At 36.5% G+C, this 27,405-nt stretch overlaps 1 protein-coding gene across 2 annotated transcripts in view; it reads left to right on the forward strand.

Moving 5' to 3' along the window:
- The window catches only part of POU6F2 (POU class 6 homeobox 2), a 323,217-nt gene that overhangs the window by 55,727 nt on the left and 240,085 nt on the right, over positions 1–27,405 (forward strand). Inside the window, exon 2 of one of the 2 annotated variants that reach the window (XM_063405148.1) lies at positions 9,403–9,574. In XM_063405148.1, coding sequence (XP_063261218.1) covers positions 9,403–9,574 — 172 coding nt within the window. Of the gene's footprint in view, positions 1–8,424; positions 9,575–27,405 lie in introns of those variants that run through there. The other variant, XM_063405140.1, reaches the window with a different exon arrangement.

Below are 27,405 nucleotides of genomic sequence, written 5' to 3' on the forward strand. Positions count from 1 at the left end.
ATATATAAAATGAAGGTTGAGCTATCCTAAGTTTGGATTCAGATTTGGGAAGGCTTCAGCCTTGTTTAGCCAGAAGAAGTTAAAGCAGACTTTATTACTTGTTTCAATATAAAAAAGAACAACTTCGGATTGAAGACATTTCATCAATTTTTGATTGTGATTTTCTGGTGAAATCATGATTTGCCTGATGTGATTTGTTTAAGTGTTTTAACTGTATTTGTAAAATATTTTAAAATATTTGCAAAAAATTAATCCTGAACATCCAAACTGGCCTAGGTTTGGATGTTCAGGATCATGTATTACCGTGTATTGCATTCTAAATTATAACCGGCTAAAAAAATGGCATTCAATTAAAAACCTGGATGAAACTGGAGCTAAAGAACTTTAAAAATCTTCAGGAAAAAAGAGTTTTCACCAGAAAATGTTGCTTCATTGCACTGTAAGGGATTTGTACCTATTTCAACAAAGTTTATTTTGAAGGTGTTACATTGTAGGTCTTTGATAAAATTTCTAATGAGAGCTAGGGAAGAGATCCATACTAAAACAGGAAGTGACTCTCCTCATGTAGCCAAGTCCATGGCTGACTTGAGGTGGATCTTGATTTGGGTCTTCCTAGACCAAATTCAAGTAACTGAATTAACCTCTGAGCTGGCTTACTATTTAACCCACACTCCAATCATCAAAAATTCAAGTTAATGGTTTCTTTGTTTTACATCGTGAAAATCCTGACATGTAAAATTAAGTTTTTGTTTAACTAAGAGGAGAGCTTCTTTCAATCACTCTGAGTCCCTTCTATGCAGCCTGGTCTTTCTCATGCCTGATCAACATTCAAAGACTATTGTAAGTTTGGTTTTGGTGTGATTCTGGATGGGCTGATTTTTAGAATAAAGCAATTTTAGCTGAATTTTGGCTTTGATACTTTTTCCCCCAAAGTAATTTCTAGTGTGTGCGTGGTTGACAAAGCCTGACAAATGAAAATACAGACAAACTGCATATAATAATATTTATAATTCTGGTTAGGCCAAATTATTATCATTTGACTGCTTTTTGGTAGAAATCTTACTAAGAAATCTCACACTGTGGAAAGACTAACTCAAGTATGCCATGGAGTATTTTATTGTATTTCTTAACTTCAAAGAGGTTGTTTATGGCCTTTTCTTCTCATGGAGAGCAGAAGGATTATGCTATGAGAGCACACTGTAGGTTCTAGAAGGACTTTTTAACACATGTAGCATAATCATCTGGAAAAGAGAGGCCCAAATTAGAAATTGAGCAAATATTAAACAAGAAAAAAGATAAGTTATGAAACTGGCAGGCTTCTGAAAGAGCACTTGTGATTTGGTAAACAGGTTCTTGTCTTCTCAGTTGGTCAGGGTGGAGACTAAAACATCACCACATGAAATAATTTTTGGGGTGAACAAGAAGATTGGATTTTTTTAATAGCAGACATCAGTTAGACACCTAATGTATTGCATTAGGGTAGAATATTATTTTTCCCATAAGAGTAATGAATGAATACCTTTATAGAACCTAATTTTTTTTTCCCCAGTGGAAGACAATGCTTTCCTCTTCATACTGGATTTTTCCAAGTCTTCTGGTAAGTTGGCCCCACAGTACAAAAATTTTAGTTATTCTTTCAGGCTTGAAATTTTCTGCATGTTTTCTTATATTTGACATGGCTGCTTCAGAATAGAATTGACAGAGCATTGGGAATCATCCGTTACTCATATGAAGAAAGGGTCAAAGTTGTACTCCAGATAGGACCATCTTCTGATTTCAGATTTAATTGCTCTCCTAACAGCATCTCCTTCTTTTAGGAAACCAGATGAAAGAAGAGTTCCAAGGAAATCTCTTGGTTTGATGATTTTAAAGGTCTTTTCCAACCTGAATGATTCTATGAAATGAGTGGGAGCGTCTATTGAAGGCTTATTCCACCATGTTGTTCCCAGTCAAAATTGCCTGTTTTGCCTTTGCCCTATCCTGCTCTCTAGGGCCTGATTGTCTGCTTTCACAAAAATGTGTCAGGTTTTGTGTAACTCCAAGAATCTTTAACTAGGAAGGTTGATTATCTTCAGAGGAAGGCTGATTTCTCTCACCACTCAGGACTTGTTATTTCTACTGGTGGCTGTGTGCTATTGTCTATCATTTGAGGAGTGTGGTAGCTTCCCAGAACAGTAGCTTCTCTTGTCTCTTGACCTGTGAATGCACACAACCTTTTCCTATGTGTCCACAGATAGACAAGCTCCTTTCCAGTAAGATAGTACGTCATTTAAATGCAGAATCATTATAAGCAGGCCAAGGCCAAAATTAAAACCCTTGTTATCTAGTTAATAGAGGAAAGTTTTGAATAGCTTTGCCCTGGGTCTGGTACAAGACTCTTAACAAGAGTTCTTGTAACAAGAGGAGCAGTATGATCCTTAAATCAGACTAATAATTTTATCAGAAGCATTAAGGTCAACTTTTAAGACTTTAAAACAACATTTAGAGTAAAGCTTCTGTGCTGTGTGTACTCTGGCATTAGTGATCCCTAAGTGTCATGTGTGTCAGGAAAAACACAAAGTATGGATTCATTAGTGCACATATTTCTTTGCCAGCAGGATTAAGAAATGGCTTTTCTGGACCAGAGGTGCAGATGTCTCCTACAATGAATTCTTGTTCCTTACTTTTTCTATAGTGAAACCTTCTTTGCCTTTCTTTCCTTTTTGAAGATTGCAGCATGACTGCTGGGGTACATTTAGAGCAATAAACCCCAACTCAGTGTAAAATAAATGGTGACCTAGCTATTTACTATGGGACAGCTTCTGTGTGTCTAGTTCCTGTAGCCTCTAGCTAGCCTGATTAGCAAATCGAAATTCTCTTATAAACCTTTCAGCTTGATCTTAATAGGTGCAAGAAATAGGTGCAATAGGGAAATGTGCAATTAGGGAAAATAGTGAAATAGGGGGAAAAAATGTTTAGTGAGGGATTGTTTTTGATATGATTTGAAAACATTGTAGTACCTCAACCTCAAGGCACAGCAATTCAAGGGACATTGCCACTAAAAATCTAGTTTAAAAAAGAAATAAAATTATTTCTATTTTAAGATTCCTGAAGCAACAATTAAAAGACCCATAAGTTTCTGTAAACCTTATTTTTTCAGTCAGATCTGTGTTATTGTAATCAGCAGTAACCATTTCAATTTCCTCAGAACTTAAAATTAGGTAAATAAACGAAGGAGAAAATCCTAACATTACTGTTTAACTTGAAAAGAACATTTCTGTGACAGAAAGCACCGTGGACAGTGATAGTTTTTTTGACTTTCCAAATGAAATTGTTATAGTTCAGTACTATTAATAAAATGTGTAAAACTAAGCACTGATTTGTTAATTAGCCACATTATTTTTAACTAGAAAACTCCTTTTTAACTGCAACCTGGACACTTTACGTGAAAATGAATATCACTGGAAAAAACAAAATGTCCAAAGCCACATTAGCATTGAGAAAAGGGAGAAAAGAAGAACTTTCTTTTTCTGCTACAGAGAATTTAATGAGGATAATAAATACAATTCTAGCTGAAGAAAAGCAGAGACTGTTTTGGGTGATAATATTCATATTGAGTGAGATTTCATATTGAGTGAGATGAGGTGTTGATATATCAGCTTTTTGCTGTATGAGAAAGGAGAGGTGATACAGAAAATTTCAGTAAGTTGAATATGAGTAATATAGGTAAGAAACACAAATACATAAATAGAAGTTCAAGATCAAAGTAGTGATGAAGGATCAATGATCACGTATCAGCTTGTTTGTTTTGCTTATAAACATCCGGCCAAAGGTGGTGGTACAAGTGGCTGTGAAGAAAATGAGATTTTTCCCTGTAACTTTTCCAGGGAAATAAGAGCCAGCAGGTAGAAATGGTCAGAGGCTAGCAGGGGACAAAAGGTTGATTCAAAGTAGTTTGCATAAACCAATCTATGGATGGACTGGGATGGAAATATCAGCACATTAGTAACAGCAGATAAAACAATGTTACAAGAAAAAAGAATCAAAGAAGGTTGTCTGTAAGAGATCTTTATTTATGGAAAAAACAATGAATACCTTTATAAAGCAATAAGATGAAGGAAAAAAACTTCTTCATTAGAAGACCAAGGGAGAAGGTAATCATAAATTTCACAGGTATTTACAAAACAAAAAGAAAATCCTTTTCCAGTAGAGTCTTTTTAATGTATTCCTCACACAAAAACTAAGCTAAGGTACATCTTAGAACAGCTTTATCCAAGCTTGTGATCGTGCTCTATCTTGATTAAAAAAATTTAAAAGCTACAATTTGAATAAATTTTTAGTGCAGTCATTGGAATAATAAGTAATTACAAAGTGTAAATTTTATGTTTATTAGTAGAATTTTTGTGTTTGCTCTCAAACAAACTCATCGTGTATGACCCAAACAGAAGTCTGTGTAATATCATGACTGGGGGTGGGCATTTGGGCAGGACTTATTTCATGTTTTGAAGAAAAGCAGAAAGTTGATTTCTAATACTTCTAAGGTACAGGGAAAAAAAAACTGTGCAAATTTACTTCAAACTAAGGGCACAATAAAAAGCAAAACAGAGGATCTTACTTTTTCTCTGAACTAGATTTTAGAAAGTAATTACATGCACAGCAACAATGTTTATGGTGCAGTAAATACAAAATTTAGACCAGTGGCAAAATCAGTACATGATGCCTTTATAAAGCTCTATTATCACCCAAGTCCTACATTAAGGAAGAAAGTAATTCATTTTTAGACTTCTGCCTAGGGCATGTTTGACACAAAACCTATACAGTTTCTTTTAAAAGCTGTCTTTGATTACCAGTTAAATTAAATAGTTTTGCTTAGAAATTGCACCTTTACCCGTAAACTGCAAAGGCAAAGCTTTTAACACAGTGATAAATGTGCTCCTGTACTTCATACAGTCCTTCAGACAAGAAAAAAAAATAAAGGTTTTAGAAGAGGGTGTTACCAGAACTGTAATTCGCATTTGCAAATCCAGAGGATTTTTTTCTATTAAATTGAGCCCACCAGCCAGTTTAAAGCATCGGGGAGTGGCAGAGCCAGAGTGGGTAGCAGATACTGGAACTACATTACAGGAGGGGTAAGCCCCCCTTAAGGGAGAAACACAGCAGGGAGGACCACTTGCAGCACAAAGCTGTCAGGGAAATCTCATAGAAAACAGGTGAATCTGGAAGTACTGGTGCTAGTTGGACAAGAAATAGATGACAAGTTATATGAGTATCTGCAAGAGATGTGTGTATAATTTGTCACTGCATGTGTGGTATATACAGTTATGTTTTGAATAAGGGGATTTTGATTCCTTAGTTTTCTCATAACTTGAACCCTGAAATTCTGAAGCATCATATGTGCTTCCCTCTTACTTAGAGCATATAAACCCTTTTGACAAAGTTCCTCTTGCTGGTTTCATGCATTCTTAGACTTTTCAGTTTTGCATATGAAAAGCTGAAACTTTTGTGTGGCTGTCAGTGAACAGAAGAGCCTGTGTTACAGTGCAAAGTGTAATCTGACCTATAGCACCTTCCAAAAAGCAAATGCTGAGTGTCAAGCCCACAGACATCCAGGGCAGAGGAACAGATCCTGACAGTATTAGCTACTAAAGATGCATAAGCAGTTCCTTGCCTCAGTGCAAGCTCTCCAGTGCTATGGGTCGTCTCTGGGAGGGACTTTTAGGTGGGCAGAAGAGGAGAGGGCTGCTGGGCCTGCAGCTGTCATAGCAACTACTCCAGATTTTTTTAGGGAGGTCATTAGGAATATAGGGAAAAAACCCTTTGATCACCAAGGGATTTTGCAGACTAGGCCACTTGCTGTGCACTAGAATTAAGATTTATTATGTGTTTTGCAAAAACACTAGTTTTTAATTGTGCATAATTCACTGCAGAACAGGCATGTTTTTAAGCACAGAAAGCAATTGAAGGCCTAGAGATAACCTGAAGTTTAAAAATGTCCAATTTTTAATATGTTTTTCAAGGAAACACACCTTTCCTTAAGTGATCATTTAAGTGATTTATTTAGTCTTCATGTAGACTAGAAAGTTGGACAGTATCTAATCCGTCTGCTTATAGAGAAAGTTGTCGTACATTTACCAGCTGATAGAGAGAGCTACCCTGGGGGTTAACTACAGGTTCTTGTGTTGCCAGAGGGAGGGGGCAGCAGTTTATGTTATTTCACTTTTTATAGTCCTTGCCTGTGTATTTGCAAAGCTGTTTTAAATTCACTGCTGAGAGTATGCCCAGCCATGTGAGTGACTATGTTGATGTTTACTGCAGTGCAGGTCTCAGAAATATCTTGCAGCAATGAATTCCACAATTTTCCACCACCTACTGTTTGGAAAAATATAATTTATTGTTATTAGATTTATGACTTTTTCCCATTTCAGTGGAGACACCTTTTCTCCTCAGATGAGTTAGGGTGAATAGTTTCTGATCTACATTTTCTCTCTACTGTTTATTTTCTTGTATCCTTTGATCATGCTCATTCTTAGTCACACTTTTCTGTAAGCACTCCCAGTCCTTTCAATCAGTTCATCATTCTTGCTGCACCTTTTTCTGATGCATTTTTCTTAGATGGGTTAACCAGAAATGAACAAAAGACTCCAGATGAGGCCCAATTATTGATATACATAACAAATAAAATCCTGGCTCCGTTGAAGTTGCTGTGAATTCACTGTCATCTAAGGGCTGAGGTTTCTCCCAGTGCTCTCACATTTCCCACATTATTCTTCCTCCCATTTTTCATATATTCAACTTCAGAATGTGGCAACTCAGACTTGAGCTAGAATCCTAAAGATCCCATTAAATCCATTAAATTGCTGTTAGTCCTCGGATCAAGAGTTTTTCTTTGTGGACATGATTAGTTTCCTCCCCAAACTACTTTGATGAAAAGGGTCAAATTTTGTCCTGATTCACATTTGTTATGGATGTTAACAACAAATCTTGATGTTAGCTTTGAATAGCTGAAACTGAGAGAAGCACCACGGACTGAAACAATGCTATTTGTGTTCACAATGACCTTTAGCTGCAAAACCTGCTAAAATACATTATTTAGTATATGAAAGCAAACAAATTTTTTGCCTCAGTAAATGACTGTCCATAGTGCACTATGAGTATGAGGCAAAACAAGTCAGAGTTTTTTTACAGTGTCTGCAAAACAAATCTGTTCTTTTTTGTTTCCTCTCCAGAAACATCTAGGAAATGTTCAGATTGTTGCTGCCTAATAAATACCTTAAATGAAATGTTAATAAATTGCCAGCATTTTAGCCTGACAATAACATAGATTGACCAAATTGATTAAATTGATTATATTTCATATATTTACAATATGTAGACACAAGCCTAATTTATTTTTTGACGAGTTCAAGGTAGGTATCATTGGTTTAAAAAAGGGCAAAACAAAACAATGGAGTAACGTTTGTGGTTTCTATCTGCAATAATCTAATGCTGACAGAGAGCAGTATTTTATTTAGTAATTAACAGTGTAAAGCGAAGAGAAGCTGTCATGTTGGTTCTTAAGCTGGGGAATGTGATGAAAGATGATATCTGCGATCTCATCCTTTCCACTTGTTTAGGATTGTCAGAATGAGAAATGTCAGCATTATGAAAGCTCAGCTCTGCTCTTGATATGATAAAACCCTTCAAAAGCCAGTCTTTCTTTCCCTTTCTCTCTCCCCCTCCTTTCTCCCTCTCCTGCTTGCACTTGCTTTTTTTATTTATCCTGTTTTGTTAGATGGCAGAAATATAATTCTTTTCTTTCTTCCTATTATAAGCCACCATTTTTGTTTTATTATATGTTTCACAGCCCCTAATGCCCCACTGAAAATTACCTTGTTAAATGACAGTGTTTCAAAGCCATGAATCCTTTCCACCATTCCCTCAGAGGTTTGAAACAGTCAACAGACTGTAAAGAATAAATAATAAAAAAGTATTGATTATTTTGATGACTGTGAGATTCAATTAAGTATTAATTTTGCCCTCCAGTGGACCTATCAAGGTATTCAAAAGGGAGGATTCAGCTCAACTAAATGCGTGCTGAGTGCTTCAGCCTTAAATAGGGAGAAAATGTGTTTACCTACAGTATTTGAAGAGGAGTGCATTGATGCACAGAGTCCAATATTTAAGTGCTGTGCAAATTAAGCCCTGGTGACAGTGACATTGTTTTCGGCAATATGAGTATTGACTAAAGAAGTGCATTTGATGACAGCTTAAACTATTTGTATTGATTAACATTTTCATAGATTATCATGTGTCATATCAAATTCACTTTTCAGACATGAATACATTAAAAAACCCACAGGCAAACATCAACCAATGTGAGGATGGGACAGAGGGAACATGCTAGCCAACCTACTTGCTCGCTGGTCACCTGTTCTCTGCATAAGAACCATTTAGGCATGAACTTTGCAATAAATAGCTGCTAGAGAGAGCAACAAGGTCACTTGTTCTTTTTCTTTTTTTAGGTTTGGTTTTTTTTGTCGCTGCTTTCTGTGCTGTCATGATATTGTGCTTATTATTTTGCAAATGGAATAACTGAGTGTGCTTTGAAATAATGCCTGACCCCCAAACATCCTCAATGAGCAGCAGAAGATAAAACAGATTCTGATCATCAAGAAAAAATTTAGATGTGTGTGTATATATATATGTGTAACGTTTTATGATGGATATAATGTTGCAAACACAAGAATAATTGCAAATTGTATGTGTAAGTATCTTCCCTAATTTTATCTTTTAGAAAATGATTTCTGTGGTTTTTATTTTTAAAAGAAAAATGTGTGTTTGTGTCTTTATGGACTTTTAGAGCATAGTATCCCAATGACAGGAACAGCTAGAAGAAAACTGTATTTCTGTTAAAAGTATCAAATCAAATGGCTATTTGATGCTCTGTGTTTTCATAGAAATGCTGGAATGCTAGAAACTGTGTGTTTGATTTTGTTAATATTATACAGCTGAGGGTGCCTCTTTAAATCACTATGGAGAAGTCACAGGGGGCTCCTCTTCTGTGGTATCAGAGCATACAGGAATTTCTTCTCTTACTATGCTAAGGACAGGGTGAGGTGTTAAAGCATACACACAAAAAAAGAATATCCCACAATTAAAGCTGTGTTGGTTATGTTGCTTTCATAGAAGTTTTTCTGCAAAGCATCCTGAATCTCTCACATGCTAGTTGAGCTTTAATAGGGTGGGGAGTAATGGAAAACTCATTGGATCTGTAATAGCTCTTCACTTGACTGCAGCCAGCAATAACAGCAGGAGCAGCCAGAGATAAGAGAGAGAGAGAGAGAGAGTGTGTGTGTGTGAGAGAGGGAGTGGAAGAGAGAGTATACGCACACCAAAGCTGCCACTTTTTTTTTCCCCCTCACTCTTTTTTTCCCCCCATCCTAGGATCCAATGATAGCTGGACAAGTCAGTAAGCCCTTGCTGTCACTGCGGAGTGAAATGAATGCAGAGTTGAGAGGTGAGGACAAGGCAGCTACTTCAGACAACGAGCTGAATGAGCCCTTGCTTGCGCCTGTGGAATCAAATGACAGCGAGGACACTCCCAGCAAGCTCTTCGGTAAGTCTGTCTAGGTATTTCATTTCACTGCTACCATGTTGTCCGGAAGAGCAATCTCCCCCTGGTGTTTTTTTTTTTTTTTTTTTTTTTTTTTGGTTTTTTTTTTTTTTTTTTGTTCGCTCAATTTTCTTGTAAGTAGGAAAGAGTAGCTTGGAGCATGCAGGCACACCATCCTCTGCTCCTATTGCAACTGGTTACCAGAATGACAGCATCAGTCCTGAAAACTTTTGTTAAAAATGGCCATATTTAGTGCAAGCTGCAGATGTTTTATGGTTTTTTTAGAACCATGGACTGTAACGTAAATAATATGTGCGTGTGTGTGTGTATCATTTTCTTCGAGTACTTGAACAGTTATTGTGGTAGGTGCTGGTTTGTTGCACCTGCTACTAGCTTTTTCTGAGGCTTGATTAAACTGAAAAGTTCTAATTTTTTTATGGTAAAAATAAATCTGGCTGAAGAGAACTGAAAGATTCTTGTAGGAAACACTTCATACTGAGTAAACAAAGCCCAGCAAGGGTACTGCATGTGGAGCTAATGTTGCTGGAATTTGAATTAGAAATGAAATGTTTCTCCTCTGTCCTCTGGAAAGAGAAATTACCTTTTGAATTTTTATTCATTTTGGAACAGTCTAAATTGTGCCAAATAAGTGTAACATTTCACAATCAAAACAAAAGCGGTGCGAGTGGCACTCCAACAGAGACATCTGTCATTCAAACAGATGACACCCTGTAAGCCAACTCAAGCAACTCTGATCTCTAATCAGAAAAGGGAGCAGAGCTGTTGAGGCGCGTGCTTGAGTGATAGATGTTGATAGCTGTCTGAGCTGTAGCAGCACTGTATGGTACACTGTGAAATTTTGGGTTTAGAGGGACTGCACCCCTGAAGAAGTCCCTTTTAATTATTTCTGTTTGTGACCTGAGACAATCCTTAATAAAAATGTAGCATTTACTTATTTTTTATTATTCTATAGCTGAAAGTCAAAGAGAAAAAGGTCTTGTTTAAAGGGAATGCAGCTTTTAGAGAGAGAGGGTGAGAGCCCATTTTCTAAGATTCAACTTTTGATTTCATAATCACTAATGAAATCTGTAGCAGTGTTCAGATTTCAGTATTCTACCTAAAATAAGAGCTGCAAGTTTTTTTTTAAAACAAAAGAACACATGCAATTCCATATTATAATATTCTTTACACATTACTGAAAGACACAGCACACAATATTTTACTAAACAACTTCACTACAGATGCAGGAAAAATAATAATTAAACCCCCCAAAAAATTTAATTTCTGGATTACAGTAATGACCGTTACTGAATATCACATTCATTTTTAAGCCCCCTCTTAGTAATCTTTGTTTCCATAGAAAGCATAATTTCCATTAGCAGTTTGAATGTTCAAAAAGCATATAATAATTATTTTAGCCTATTTCATCCAGGAAAGGATTATAATGTCTAAAATTCAAAGGGCTACCAGTTATCTAGAGTAATATAAATATCTTCAGCTGTGTTTATATGCTTTATTTGCTCAAATGTTTAGGATCCATCTATTAAATACAGCAAGACATATACAAAGCAAAAGATGAGCTTTTAATTTGAGGATAATGAACTATTTGTTTGTTTTTAGATCAGGTAAGTCTTCTAATAAAAGGCAGGATATTTTTTGAGCCCTTGTCATTTGGATGTTCTACAGTGGTAGTGAAATATACACAGACACTTTCATTAGAGTTGTCGTGTGTGATATAGAAATGATGTGTAACCATATCTTGCCTCCTTCTGGGCTGAAAATATAATTTATCTCACTAAAAGCACTAGTGAAAAAGCTAAAAATTCACATATTGTGCTTTTTCTATTGGTGAGTGTAAGATGTTTGCTAGTCTGATCCTTATACTGCTAAAAAAGATGTTCCCAAGTAAACAAAAGTAGGTGAAATAGTCCAACTGCCTCAGTATAAACTCATGCACCACATATTGCGTTTTTGTTACAATTATGACAGATGCTACAGACCTATTAGCAACAGCCCTTGTCAATTATTTTGAGTAACTTTTATAATAATAATAAAAAAAAGGATAGTTGGGGCAATTTTGATACATTTGAAGATCAAATTGAGCAATAGTAAAATAAAGATGATTAGATGTTATATCACAGATGCATCCCTTAAGATAGATTTGCAGTAAACACTAAAAGTTATGACGTGTAGCTGTGTTTAAAGCTCTGATACATAAATATGGGACATCATCACCATAGTTTTTCCTTTGCTTAATGTTATGAATAGCATGTTAGGAATGCATAGTTTTGTACTTTCCTTTGCAGTGTCTGAAGTTAAATTATTGTGAACATATTGATAGGTGTTGTCGTAGAGGATGACAACTTTCTCCTCCAACCTTGTTCCATGTAATCATAGATAATAAATATCTTTTAAAAATATAACATTCAATACATGCTGTGTGAAAATTTTCCCCAAATCTCTTTAGCAGATGAAGGAGGAGTATTTTAGAAAGTCAGGAGGAGACAGGTCGCTAGAGAACAAAGTTTTTCTACACTGCTGCTTTTCATTTTTTTAAGGATTTGTGAAAATCATGTACTGATTTAGTTGGAATGAATGACCAGCATTTGTGTGTCTTGTTGATATTAGCAGTATTTCATTAGTCTTATTTTCGTATAGATGAACAGAGTTGAATGATGAGATGTGAAGAGCTTTCTTTTCTCTTACCGGACACATTCTGCTAAGCTTCTTTTGATGGATGAGTTTAGTTCTGCTAAGGCCTGCCATTCTCACCTGTACATTTTCCTAACATTCACCTACTTATTCTCAAATTTCCTTGTTTTGGCGTTTCAACGCGTTCCATAGAAACAGTGGGTATTTGTTTTATGTTACTTGTCAAAGTGGTACCTCTTCAGTCCATGCTGCCAGTGAGGAAAGGGCAGGAGAACAGAGAACAATTAATTGTACTTATTTTTTAAGAGATGCACTAAACATTTGTTTTTCTTATGGGTGATTTAATATCAGTTACAAAAGAGATGAATGCTGCAGCATTTTAAGTCTCAGAAACACCAGGATTACATATAAGTTCCTGATGATCTGAAATACCTTCCACTTGAAACGGGTGTACAGGTGTCTGGGAAGATGCACTTTGTTACCGTGGTGCAGCTCTTCCCTGTGAGTGATGACAGGAGCAGCTGTGATTAGAGGGGTTGCGCCTTATTGTTGTTCACTGGCTTGTTTTGTCCTGGTGGTGGTGATTTTTTAAAAATAATTTTTAAAAGTAGTTTCTTTTTTGAAAGAAAATGCTGTCCCATAGTCCAGGAGTCCGTAATCCTCTACTTGTGCTTTTATACTAGTGGACACTTTTGAATTTGCATACCTGCATGCAAAAGACTTTTGATACTGAAGTTATATGAAACCAGAAAAGAGCAGAAAAAGTGGTTAAAAATGAGGTGCAAAACGTTCATAAAGGAATCTGTCCTGAAACATATTACCTCAAAAATACATTTTTGAAATGTGGGTTAGTACAGCTACAGTGTTTTGCTTCCAGTAGTCCAAGTTTTGCTGTACAGTATCAGGTGAAGGTGCTTTGTAAGAGATCTTGTGGTGAGTTATTTACTGATAAAAATATTAGTGAAGTAATATCTCCTATTTTATCCATAGAATGTAATTAAGTAACATAGAAACTGGGTATGGCTCTTGACTTTTCTGGCTGTGTCATTTTCAGATCAACTTGTCTTACTCTGCAATACCCTTCAAAATACTAGCCCAGGCCAAATGACACTGGTCTTACTAGAGAAAGCTTTTGTTAATGTTAAGTAGTACTTTCACTTGAATAAACACATTGGGATTTGAACCTAACTTAACTAATCCTAGTTGTCTTTTTTTACTATATTTTCAAAGAATTCTAGTATAAATTATGAAGTATTGCTCTGAAAAAAAATCTTAGAAGAAAAAAAGCACCTGTCATGTTTAGCTGTGTAATAAACTTTTGAGATTCAAAAGTTGGTATAGACACCAAGGGTATGTCATATATGAAATTCTGAGTATGGTAAAAATCACAAGAATGAAGTGGCTGATGCAAGCATCAAAACGCCCTGTGGCCTAAGGCTGACTTTCGTGGAGTTAGATGCAGTCCTTAATTAATGCTTAATTGAAGACAAATTGTGACATAATTAGATGATGGAAAAAAAAAACTGGGAGTGCATGCATTTGCATATTAAGGTAATTTTACTTTGTAAAAGTTATTCTTTGAGATCCAGTCTGTAGTTCTACAAATCAAAAATTAAATAAAGCTGTAAGTATATAGAGGACAGTTTTGGAGCAGAAGTGTTTCCCATTTAATTATCGCAGGACAGAAAAAATTGCTAAGGTTTGTTGTTGTTGTTGTTGTTGTTTTTCCCCTTTGCTGGCAAGGTTTTGTCCCTGTGAAATTAAATCTTAAGTTTCTTGTGCTGGATCTGATGACAGTGGTTTTCTTTGGTTCATTAGTGAGCTTTTGATCTTTTCATAATGCTGTGTATGCTTAAAATATGGAGTGGAGATATGGGAGTTAAATGAATCCGCACACATTTACATAAACAAGTTTTTATTTTCAAACCTCTGCATTGGTTTTGGGATTTTATTTTCCTTCCCCACATTTTTACCCATGTTTCAGAACTGTTTGCATCCTTCTATATAACCTTACATATATATGCTGCAGAGAAACAAGGTAGAAGTTATTTCTGGTTGATTGTTTTGCTAGTAGATCCCTTGTATCACTCTTTAGAGAAACATATGTTATAGATATATTTTTTAAATTGGAGCTGCCTTGATTAGAATTTATGGTACTGGAATAATTTCAGGTACAAAGAATAAAGGACTAAATTGTCTTTTACCTCTTGAGACAGTGGTCTCTGCAGGTCAGAGCAGAGGTCATTGCCAGGTTGCTGTGAGGAAGCTCACATTATCATCCTTAACAGTATATCTAGCCTGTGGGGGCCTTCAGATGACGAGCTTGCCTTTCATCAGTGTATTTAAAGATGATTCTCAGTGGTTTGGTTATATCCTGAAATTTTAAAGGCCTATAAGATCTCTGCGCATCAGGAACGCTTTGCTAAGGTTTGGTAATTTCAGTGGAAGAAAGCAATGTGTATTTGCTGCTCTTGAAACATTTTAAAGCTCTAGTGAATATTTCTGTTCTGATAGGAAGGTTCACGGCCCAAATGGTCTCTATATTGAAATCAGAGCCTTTAGATGCTGGAGACATAATATATGCAATATGTTTGACCTGCATTTAAAGATTCTTGTCTCTTCACATAAATTTTATTCAGTAATTTTCATGTTGTGGATGCTTTGTTCTAAGGCACTATTGGTTATCCATGCCATAGGACTGATCCTGCTAGTGCTTGAATATGTGACACTTTCCTTAAAGCAAATAATCTGTGGATTGGGAACCCTATTTAATTACAAACACTGTGCCAATGAGAAACATTAATGGATGGCAAGTTTACAGGCCTGAGTCTTCATACAGGCTTGTAAATCTATTTTCAAAAATGTAGTGATGTCTTGCTTAAATAATAAGTTCTTAAAGAACCCAGAGATCTGGATATGTGATTGTTTGTTATTTCCGAAGGATATATTTGACATGAGCATTTTTAAATAGGTATTTGCAAACAGGGACTTGAATTACTCTGAATAATGCTGTTGTCTGATTTCTTGGCAGAATTCTTACTCTGTCAGTGGGGCATGTACTTGTGAATGAGGAGCAAATGCCCATTAAAACCTAAACAGATGTTATGACTATTTAAGCACAAAGCTTGGTGCAATGGTAAGATAGAAAATCCATCCTCAGCTCAGCTTTCCTGCTGTACTTAGGTATTGCAGGTAGCTCAGGCTGTGGTGGTACTGGTGCTAACACATATATTCCAGCTCTGAGGAGACTAGTTTTAGTCCCTTTTAACCTTTGATGAAAGGACAGCTATTGCAGCCCCATTAATAAATCCTCCTGCTTGTATGGAAAGAAAGAAGACTCTTGTAGCTGTCCCTGAATTGTGACAAAGACCATTAAAAAAAGAAGCAAAGAAAAGTTGGTTTAAGTTAATCGGTTTTTTTTTTAAAGTGTATGCTATGTGTTTCTTAAATGAGGCTTGAAGTCTGATTCTGTATTTTTATACACAGAACAAAATAACACTAGAAAGGAAAGGAAAAAAGAATTAAATCCTAGTATGTAATTGGTATGACTGAATGACAAATGGTTCATTTTTAATTAATCTTCTCTCTGTCTTTGAAGCCATAAAAACAGCAACAAACTTGTTTAAAAGCAACACAAATGGCTGGCTGTTTCAAAGGGGACTTGCTTGCTACTAGACAGTAAACAGGTAATTTGTGAAAGAACTGTTAGATTCTTTGATTGAGATCCTTGCCACTTTGTGTTTTGAGATTAATAATAGATCAGACACTTGCACATTTGAAAAAGAAGCAAATGTAAAAAGAAAACGAAGGATAGTGGTGTATTTCAATTGGACTTCACATGATTAATGAAGTTCTCCCTAGGAATGTGCAGGTGAGGCAGATGGAAGCAAAGTTAGATTTGCCCAAATGTACACATGGCACCACTTAACACCTCTCTTGATTTCATTATGCTAAACAAGGAGGTGGCAAGTGCTTATACCAAACTGGAACCCTGTCGGGGGCAATCTGTATAAAGTTTCCTGCTGTCAGGTTAATAAATTTTTTAAAAATATACAAAGGCAGAGGTAGCTGTAGGAAGCTCATAGTAACAGTTGCCATTCTCCTGTGGATCATTTTTCTCTTTAATATCCTGTGTAGCACTTGGTTTTCCTTGTGTTGTCTTCCTAGGTTTTTTTCCTTCTGTCATTTGTAGGTTCTTCTTTGTTTTAATTCTGTTTCTTTGTGAAACAGTTTCTTCTATTGGATCCGTCATCTGTGGTCCCCTTTTTTAGGGAGAGATGGTCAAAGGATGGGAACATCAGCTTTATGGATTTTTATACTTTGATTTAATTGCATACTTAATATATTAAGGTTCCTTCCACAAATGGTTTATTTTTTGACTTTTTACATGACTAGTACTACCATCAGTGCTCACAAAGTAACATTATTTTGCGAGTTACAAAAGAATTTCTGGCAAACTCAGAGGTAGCAGCTACATTCAAATGATGAAATGAGAAAATTAATGCGAAACTGGGAAAAAAACGGTATAAAATTAAATGTGCCATAATTTTCAGGTTTCAACAGGAATATTATTTTTTCAGGTAAATGGCTTGATGTTTTTATATCTAAAGTCTTGGTTTTCTCTTTTTACACCATCTAAAAATCAAAATCAATATCAGTACAAAACAAAGAAAGATTTGTACTGTGACATGCCCTGTTTTATGTTGTGATACTGCTTTGAAGCTCTCAGAAGCCCTTTTACTTTGAAAGCAGAGGTAATCTAGAGAAGAATAGCACCTTGTCCTATCTGGCTAAGTAGAATCTGTTGTTTTCAGAGAAACTAAAAGTGGGTTTGTTCTCTAGATTTCAGGGATATCTGTATCCACCCCTGCACTCTAAAGCATGTTTTTTAACACTAAACTACTGTTTGTCTCTGCCTAAATGAAATTAGGCTTCCTGGTTTTATTTTAGAATATACAAGAAGGGTTATTAAGAAAGTGTGAGTTTTTTCTTCTCAGATGTCCTTTTTTTTTTCAAAAAGGTAAACCACCATTTTAATTTCTGAACAGTTTGAAGCTGTCCTAAAGAAATGTTACGTTTCACAAAACAGAGTAATGACACTACCTGAAAGTGATTAACAAAAGTTAAATATATATTTGTAATATATATAAATTAACAGCCAGTGTGACTGAAACGGCATCCTTTTTTTTAATACAAAAAAACCCCTCTGAGTCTTAAAACAATTTCCTGTTACACTAAAGATTTGAATGTTACACAAATAAGTAATAAAGACTATTTTGCATTAATAACATCATTTTCTACAGCAGTCTATCATTAGATTCCTTCTTTCAAAACTAACATGTAGTTTACAGAATGGCAGTAACACTAACTTTTATAATGTTGGCTTTTAGTAGCATTTTTGTGCTTTTCAGTTCAGACGGTGGTCGTATTTTTGATTTGGTGACCATTAGAGATTCTATTAAATAATTTTCATTTTCTTGCTCAGTCTCCTATCTGACATAGTCCCACATTTTAAAATCTTGGTTTTAAGTTGTTGAATAAAGAATTACTAGCAGTCAATTGCCTTCTGGAAGGCTATAAAGAAGTCCTCTTTCAGAGCCTATTGGACACACAGCCTAGCCTGTTGTTCTCACCACAAACACCAAGGCTTGTAAAGTAGAACACTGGTAAAAATAAAAGTGCCATCTTTCCCGTCTTCCCTTCTTCCTTACAGCCAGGCTTGGAGCTGTTCCCCTCTCTTCTTCTCCTTGGTGTGTGCACACAGCTGGAAACACATACAGCTGTGTCAGGGGAAGTTGCGAAATGCATTTTTCTTCCATCTGTCAAGGTCTTTAGGCTTCTGTGATTTGTTGGAAGCTTAATGTTTGGGGGAGTTTGTTCCTTGAAGAGGATGATCAAAAACCTGTGTTTAATCAAGAAGCCAGAACTGCTTTTCAGTTAACACACCTTAAGGCATAGGTTAATATATTGTACTATTAAGTATGTGTAATTATTTCTTGAGATAGCACAGCTAACAGCTGGAGAGGAAGAAAAATAATTTGAATTCTGTCTAATCTCTTGAGTAAATAGATAGGGGTAGTTTTTGTATTTTCTTTCGCATACAGTTAGGATTTATTCACATGGTGTAGAGATGTGATGTTTGGTCAATGATTTGAATAAAGATGAGGCCAGATTCTGACAGGTCTTGGGTGACTGTCCATCACATACACAGACGACCATAGATTTCAACAGGATATTCATCCTATCAGAACTAGCAAACCAATTTGGGGCCTCCACGTGTCTCAGTCACACCTCTACAGCAGTTTCTTATGTTGTGGAGCTAAAACCAGCCAAGAAAACATACCAACAGGAAAGAGCAACCACTCTATAATTATGCTGCATTCATATTTAACAAATGATGAATTATGGAACCAGTCCTGGTGTTACTTTAGGTTTCTGCTTTGCTGTGCAGGTGTATTCCATGAGTATTGCTAAGGCTCTGCAACTCCACCTCTGCTGTCATGGGGAGGTCAGTGTTGGAATGTAAGTAAAGTTTCCATTAAGGTGGGAAAAATTTAAGGAGAGTGGATTCTCATAATTAAAAAAAAAATAAGGAACATGTGGAATAGAGGAACATAAAAACAACTAGAGAAATCAGCAGAGAATAAAGGGAGGGAAAGGAAATTAGATGGATATATTTGGGCTCAACTGTGATTGTAAAGGTAAAGGTTTTGTATTTCTCCTCCTTTCTCGTACTTCCTTGCCTGAAAGCATAAATATTTGGACTGCAAGTCACAAATATTTATGAAGGAAAAATGGAATTTACAGCAAAAGAAAATAGGAAATGAAAATATGTAAAAAAATATTGCTACAATTGAATATAGTTTCCTGCATAAGCACAGTAAACTTAATGATAATATCCGGCATGAAAAGCATCTGCATAAGTTGAGTTGATGTGCTTTTTTCTTCCTGGTATGAAGAGTGTGAGGGAAAACTCTTGCATGGCTCTCTTGCTGGGATTTGATGCATTGTTTTCAGAGTCTTCTCATTTTAACTGTGTGGATATAGCACAGTGAACCTTCTCATAACAGCTGCTGACAAGAAAAAAAAAATTTTTCAATCACTGGGTCCAGCTTGCTCCCGCTCTCCCCAGCCCCCACACATCTTTGCTTTTATGAAGCAATGAATAAAAGAGGGACCAGATGATGTAAAGGTTTACTCAGATGAGATGTGCTAGTCAGTGAGCAACTTTGGATTTGTGGGACTCTGGCCTGTGACCGTGGACTTTGAAGGGATTGAGTTTGGGGGTGAGGCCTTTCTCACATTGCCATTGTCTCACTTGTGTAAAATGATGCTTGTGTATTTTGAATAGCACTTTACAAATTTCAGGCTTGCATGTGTCAGCAGACCCTGACTGGTGTAAAGGCTGGTGTGCTAGAACACAGGGTACATTCCTCCAGCAGTGGCAGTTGGGCTGTCTGGGGCTCTATTGGAAGGGAGATGAAGGAGAGTTTTGCTTTATACTCTGTCTGAAAACTCAGGCGTGAAATATTCATCATAAGGAGAAAAATCAGGCCCTTTCTTGCAAAAAGAAAAAAAAATCTCTAGGCTCTGGTCAGATTTTTCGTTATTTATTTTTAACAAAAAAATTCTTCTGGTTTTGTATCTTCTATTCTGTGGGTTCATATAACAGCAATGTTTCAAACCAGCTTAAAACAGTTAAAAAAAAATAAAGATGAGTTCCCTAAAAGACAGTGTACTGCTGACTGGTTTATTTTGTTTATATCTGATATTTCTTATGGTATTCAGATGGTTGTAATAGACTAGCACAAGAGCTGCATGTCTTGTCATCTGTACTATATCAATACATTTTTATAATGATACAATAACCTGAACCCTGTAACAGTTTATGATCCATTTGAGAATTCCTATGGATTCTCAGAGTGACAGAGGCCTGAAAAAAGAACTTGACTGCTTTCGCAAAACTGGTGCTGTGACAGGAAAAACTAGTGTGCCTGTGATTTAGTTGCTAAGGAATCATATTGATCTGATTCGTCATTAAACTTTTAAGTTGGGAAAAAAAAAAAAATCGTCAAGCTGCTTGAAGGCGGAAAAACAGTGATGTGATTTTGAGGATCTGCAATACAGGTAAACTGTGCCATACTGCTACTAACATTGATTTGTAATGATTAATAAATATGATTTTATGCATTACCCATGTACTTTATCTATAACATTTCTTTTTTTAGAGCAGAAGAAAATTGCCTCTTGCTCTTTATTTCTCATTGACTATTTTTAGTCAATGATAAATAAAAAACTTTAACAGCAGTCTGATTACAGGAAAGACAGGACTTTAAAACAGAAACATAGCAGTAATGAATAGCCACACAGCAAGCTACACACATGCAGACATTTTAACATTTGTAATGGTGCTAATTTCCTGGCTTTTTAAAATATGCTTCCACATGAGCTCTCAAAAGACATAAAAGCTTGGCATGTAAAGTAAATTGTTTGTCACTTGCTGACGACCTGCCATATTTATTGTCAGGAGAAATGGACATTAGTTGGAAAAGCAGTTGTTAAAGGCCAAACAATTTTTAAAGATGGCAAAGATGTGCAAGGGCTTTCCTTTTTCTAACAATGAGCCACCCCTTCAGACATCAAAAGACAAGATAATAAGACACTTCAAGCACAATTCAAGATTATATTCAACATCTAAAGGCTCATCTCCTGTCAGTTTGCATTTACTCTTCCAGGGATGTGATGCTTCTATCATCATTCTGTCAAGAGGAGTCTGGCAGAAACGATGAGGGCCCCTCATTTCACACACTTAGCGTTTTTTATCAAATAGCCCATGCTCATTCTCATTCAGCCAAAATGGAGGGATAATTTGAAGAAGGTCATGCACAAGTACAAAAATCTTGTGCTGATTTGTGTGATTAGAAGGCATTAAAATTGCACGTTTATGTTAGTTCTGAGATGTTCTGTCAGTTTATTTAGTAATACACTGTTGAAGCATTAAAAATATTTTTTAAAGCAAAAAATGAGGCTTGCTTAAAACAACACACACTCTGTTATTTAGCAAATATTTTGAACAGGGATCTATTCTAAATGACATTATTTTAATATACCTGAAAATGAATTCACCTCCCTTTCCTCTTTGAGAATGGAATATTCAAGAGCTCTAGGGGTAAAACCTTGGCTCACTCATATTAATTAGGATTTCACTCACTGGTCATTTCATTCTTGGAATTTCTATTTGGATAAAGATTTAGGATGCTGAATTCAGCATATCAATATAAAGGGAATAATTTTAACACCTGGATCTCAGCACCTCTCATCTTGGCATTACATGCTTCTTTTTGCTAACAAGGAATGAAAGGATCTGACAGGGTACAGAAATGGAGGATAAAATTGTTTTCCTCATTTTTGAATTCTTTGATTTAAGCACTAAAAATAAAAAGACTGGATAGGGCTGGCAGTGTATCTTGTACATGAAATTGGCTCCAATATATAAATCATACATGGACCATGTAACATGGAGGAGCCAGGCCTCTCTGCCTCCCACTGAAACCAATGGGATGTGAGGCAGTTTAACCCCTCTTAAAATGGAGCCACAGCTGAGGGACTTGGCTGGAACTTCTCTGAATCTTGAATCAGGAATTTATCAGCTGTGATAGGAAGGAACTGTGAAGGAATGTGCATTTGGCCTGTTGGAAAAAAACCATCTGCTCTGTAGCTTGCCTTTGCACAACATAGGAAAAAAGGGAAACCTGCAATCACAGTGCATTCCAAGGGGTTTTCACTAGACAAGAAACCGCAAGGGAATTGGGAAGCTGTGAACAAATTGTCAAAAAGACAGATGGACTTGCTGACTGACCTACTGGTAAGAAACACCGACAACTTCCACCTCAGTGGTATGGTATTTATTCTGCAATGGAGAGTGACTTTTCAAAGGAATTTGCTCTTCTACAGGTGTAAATGCCTTCATGTATATATCAATGTAGTGTACAGTATTTCTAGGGAAATTATAAGGTGCATTTAAACAGCTGTTGATGTTTAAACTGACTGTTATGCCCAGAATAAAAAGCATTTTTTGCTCTCACTGAAAATACTTTCCTGCTTTATTTATAAGGCCTATCTATATTCAGAAATTTGTATTCTTTCTGCTGAATTATTCTGGAGAACTTGTGGCTGTTTCCACATCAGTGTGATTCTCTGTGCATACAGTTTTGGCCTGCTCCACACTGTTTAGTGCAAAACCAGCATCCTCTGAGACTGTGCATGGAGACAAGGACATTTATTCTCAAAACATTAAGGAGTGACTGAGATTGAAGGGCAGATATGACCAAAAGGCAGCATGAATGTAGCTGTGCAAGATCCTCAGTACCACCAGAGAGAGCAAGTGGTCACTCTAAAGGGCTTGTATGCTGAACAGAATTTGGTTTCCAATAGGACAGGATTTATTTGATAAGGTTTTATCATGTTTGTGGACCAGCTCAGGGTCATTTCATTATCATCCTTTTCAACAGAAGCATATGGGCTAATGTCAACTGTAGTTGCTATGGGTGTATCACTGTCTTAGTGAAGTTGTTCTCCAGTATTTATTTCATTGAAGGTCAAGTCCTGAAATGCTGTAGTACATGGGGAGGGGAAAAAGAGTGACTGCAAATAGGAATTCATCTATGCTTGAATCTGTCTTAGCTTGCTTGTCTATCTTCCTTACTCAGTCCTTTCCCGGGTGCTCTAGGAGACTTTCTTCCCTGTGCCTGGGGATGGTCTCCTGAGAGTCCACTTCTCAAGCATGAGTGTGCAGAAGAGAGACACTAATAACAAGTGCTGTTAAGGGTCTGTAAATTGTTTTCCATCTGCTCTTAGATCCCAAACTGTGGAAGGTGTAGGGATATGTGCAGGGAAGCTAATGCAGGTGCTCCGTGCCAGGGAACAAACCAAGTATTCCCACACCGAGCAAAAACTCTGTTTAAGAAATATTTAAACTGCAGCTATTGTGCAGTCCACTGGAAGCATTCACAGTAGGATCCAGGAAATGAAAATGAATAGCCATAAATGAAGATAGAAGAGCCACTATATTTAGGCATTATGGATGAGTTTTATCTTTCTACCTATCCTCCTGTAAGTAACGGGGATAGGTAGTAGCTTCTGCTAAAGTTAATGTATTGATTTACTCTGTCCTGCGCACCCGGCTGCTTTCTGTGCCACCATCTAAGCTGTTCTGTCAAGAATTGCCTGGTGCTTTAGAGAAAGCATCATTGTGATAGAAAGTTCACATGTAAAGTTGTGAAAAGCAGAACTCCAGTTGCTGTGCACGAGTATACTGTTTCTAAAGTGCAAGCATTACAAACAGAAGTTTTGTTAATTTCAAAGACAAACTGAAAAAAGCTGGAGTGACAAATTTGACATCAGTTGTACATTTTCAATGTACACAAAAGCTCTTGCCCAAAGCTTGCACCAATATGCAAAGAGGCTGGGAGGAGCATGCACGTAGGTAAAGCAAGTGTCTATTTAGACTCTTGCACAGTGTCACTGAGTAATTCTGTATGCTTCGAAGTTAGTGCTTACATGAGGTGGCTGTGCATTCTTTCATGCGTAAGTGGCAGCAAACAAGCATGTATAAATGTGTTTCTGAAGATACTATTCAACCTTTTTTGTGTTACCATTCAACAGATTTTCTTTTAAACTGTGTCTCTGACTGTGGCACTTCCTCTTAGAAAATTCCTACCCAACAAACAGCTCATTAAATCATTGATAAGATTCTGTTAAACAAACACTGGATAACACAAGATATCAGTCCCTGACAAGCACATGCACAAAATGTTGCACTTACCAGTTTTCTGAATGCTTTTGTGGGTTTTCTTTTGAAGTGGAGCTGTTGTTCAGGGCTAGAAGAATTATTGGATAAGCTACTAAATAAATAATGAAACCTATAGCTATGAAATAAAATTTTTGCATTTTTAAAAATCATTACCATATTTCTTAGGTGTATCTCACTCTCTCCCCTCAAAAGATTTTCACCAGCTCTTCTCTCAGAGGCAGAAACACACAGCAGTAAGATTAAAAAGAAACAGGAGTTATTTTTGCAAATCTTTCTGCCATTGCATTCTTTGCTTTCTAAAAGCCAGGCTCTGACACCAGAATTTAAGCCATAAAATCCTGAAAAACACAGCTACTGAATGGTTCCGTTTCCTTGAGGAAGCTTAACAGCTCTGAATGTAGGAAAAAATGCTGATATTAGTCAGGCAAAAAGCAAATTGTGAATAATTTCAGCAAATGCTGGAATTACTTAACAATATTGCATTTCTGCTACACTCCTGTGTGCAGGAAGTCATATCACAATTTCTAGAAGATGGGAAAGGTGCTTTTTTGGTGGTGGCCAGTCCATGTTGAATATGTTCAATATGGTAGAGCCTACGATTTGAAGTGTGTAATCCAATACAGAAGTGACTCCAGAGAGCATCCTACTCCCTTAAATGTTTCAGAATATGTTAAAATAAAGTCAGCAAAAATTCAATAAAAACAAGGAACGCCAGCTAGAGCTTTAAAAAAAGTCAGTCTGTAGGAAATAAAGGCTTATGAGGCTGGAATTGGTCAGATAAAACAAGGTTTTTTAACACTGTTTCTCCAACTGTTTTTGAATAGTCTTTTTGGTTCCAATATGATTCAGAGTGAGACATGGTAGCCTAGAGCCTTGCTGTCTCTTACCTGCAAGGAAGCTCAGGTGCTGCTATAAAATAATAGGATAATGGAATTTGTGGCTTTTTAAATACAGGTATTTCTCAAGGCAAATGCAGGGAAGAGGAGGTTTTAGTACTGGTCTGTTTTATTCCTTTAATTGCAAAATAAATTGTGTATAAAGGCAGAAACAGCAAAGACTGGCTATTTGTCAATTGTCCAGAAAGACAAATTGGTTGAACTACTTGGTATGTCATAAAATACACAGAATATATGGGGGAATCTGTTGCAACACTGGAAACATGAGCAGTAGTCTTTCTTATTCACATGCTGTGATATTGGTTCTCTAATAACTTTCCAATCTTTTGAGTCAAACCTGCCTTTTCTTAGAGACAATTATCATGTAAGTTCAGATAAAAGCCAAATCTGCTTGTTTAATGAGAAGTGACAAATGACAGTGAATTCTGACAGAACATATCTAACTTATAAATGTAGTACTCTAAAACAATCAATGGTTATTTATGAATATTTTTTGTAGTTTTTTACTGGAATGCAATTGTCCAAAGAGGGGACTTCTGAGATGCATCTTAGCTGCTGCCAATGTTGCATATTTTGACCATAAGAAGCATACTGGTTTGCATGAGCCATAGTTTGTTTTTCTATAATGTACTTTTAATTGAAATAATGTTCATTCATTTTAGACACAGCAAAGAGCAAAAAAATCCATCAAAATATCTCAACCTAATCCTCATACCAATGTCATGCTGCATTACATAAAAATCTTAAAGATAATCTTAAGCAATAAAATCAAACCTAAGTAACATGAAATGCTAGAACACTTGCATTTCAATCATGGAAACTTCTGGTCCAGGCTGTATGACGAGGACAAAGTTGATAGACAGGAGTTTTGCTGTCACGATGTGATGAACTGTCAAGGGAAATTAAGGGAGGCTTGCCTAGGACTGTGGCAATATGTAATGACTCCAGCAGAAGAGTTGTGATGATCCTTTCAGGCCCTGATCTGGGCACCAAGCCCCTTCAGATATGGTGGGATGACAGAGCTGAATGAAACGCACACAAGGGTTTGCATACCTGCAGACTGTGTGTCTAGTAAAGCACAGAGACTGTACAGCTGAAGAAGTATTTACAACTTTTAAAGAAATTTTGTTCTTTGGGATGTAATCCTTGTCTCCTTACGGAGGACTGGAATGGAGAGGATTCCAGTGTAAACCTGTGGGGTGATTCCTCTCTGCTGTTCACTCATTTACTCATATAAGATAGAATTAGCTCCTATTATTCCAGAAGGAATACTTATTAACTTAATAAAGACCATATATTTATGGCCTGTATGTCTATGACACAAAACCTGATCTCTAGGTAACCTAATTAAGGTAATTTACACCCAAACTCAGTACATGTAAAATGCTATCTTGGCAGAATGAGAATGTGTTATACCTGTTTAACACAGATCTACCCATAGTGCAAGCCAGGTAAGACTTTTCTACTTTTGGATTATATTTTTATCTCAAATGCAGAACCATAAATGCATTTATTTTTTATAATGATGTATTGCTGTAAGTCACAGTTTCAGCTGATAATCTTTACTCTCTATTGACCTATTTTGTGAGTTTTTGTCAACTATTTAATAAACCTTTGCTCTTGCTACTGTTGAGTTTAATACAGTTCATTACATTCACTGCTGAAATACAAACTCTGGTTTAGTAAATTAAAAATTGTTCAAATGCCTTAACAATAATAAATTAGGTATACTTCACAAATATACTTATGTCTTACATGCTACTCAGCACAGAAAAATTTTTCTGATTCACCTTCCAGGTCACCTTTTAAAGAATATATTTCTGAGTTTGGATTTCATTTGTATGCTTCAAGAAGTATCAAATGCATAACTAAGATGTAAAAAGCATATGTTGTGATAGTAGCTTGGTCTCTAGGAGCTGTATTAGAGTCTAGGGCAATGGGGCTGCTTGGGAAAGTAGAGCGCAGTAGATGCCATTGTCCTCCTTGTTTGGTGTCTCTGGAGTGTAAGTAGGAAATTTAGAAGGTGGATGTTGGACTCCGTGAGCACTGTAAGAATTTCTGTTAGCCCAGACTGTGGCATGACTCTGCTGGTGATGTTCAGTCCAGTGCAGATCAGTGAACTATTCTGTCCACCACTTTGCTGGGTATCTGTTGGATGAGAAAAGCCACCACTGTGGATGAAAGTTCTCATGTTTGGAGCAATGGTATGGATGTCTACGATGGTGGGAAGGTTGGCTGGAGTACAAGAGTGGGGTACAGCTGTTAGCTCAGTATTGAGATGAATTTTAGGCTTCCTGCTGGAGTCTTGTACTGCACAGGCTAGAAAGAACAATTTGTGAACACAAGAAATCTATCTCAGGACTATTCAGTGTCTGTCTTCTATCAGGGAGCAGTGAGGCTTGCTGTTTTCTAAAGAGGAGATGAGCCAGAAGTGGAAGATGACCCCAGTGAATAGAAAGGGGTCTGAAACCAGA

This window comes from Prinia subflava, chromosome 1 (genome assembly GCF_021018805.1).
Source record: "Prinia subflava isolate CZ2003 ecotype Zambia chromosome 1, Cam_Psub_1.2, whole genome shotgun sequence".
NCBI classification, from domain to species: Eukaryota; Metazoa; Chordata; class Aves; order Passeriformes; family Cisticolidae; genus Prinia; species Prinia subflava.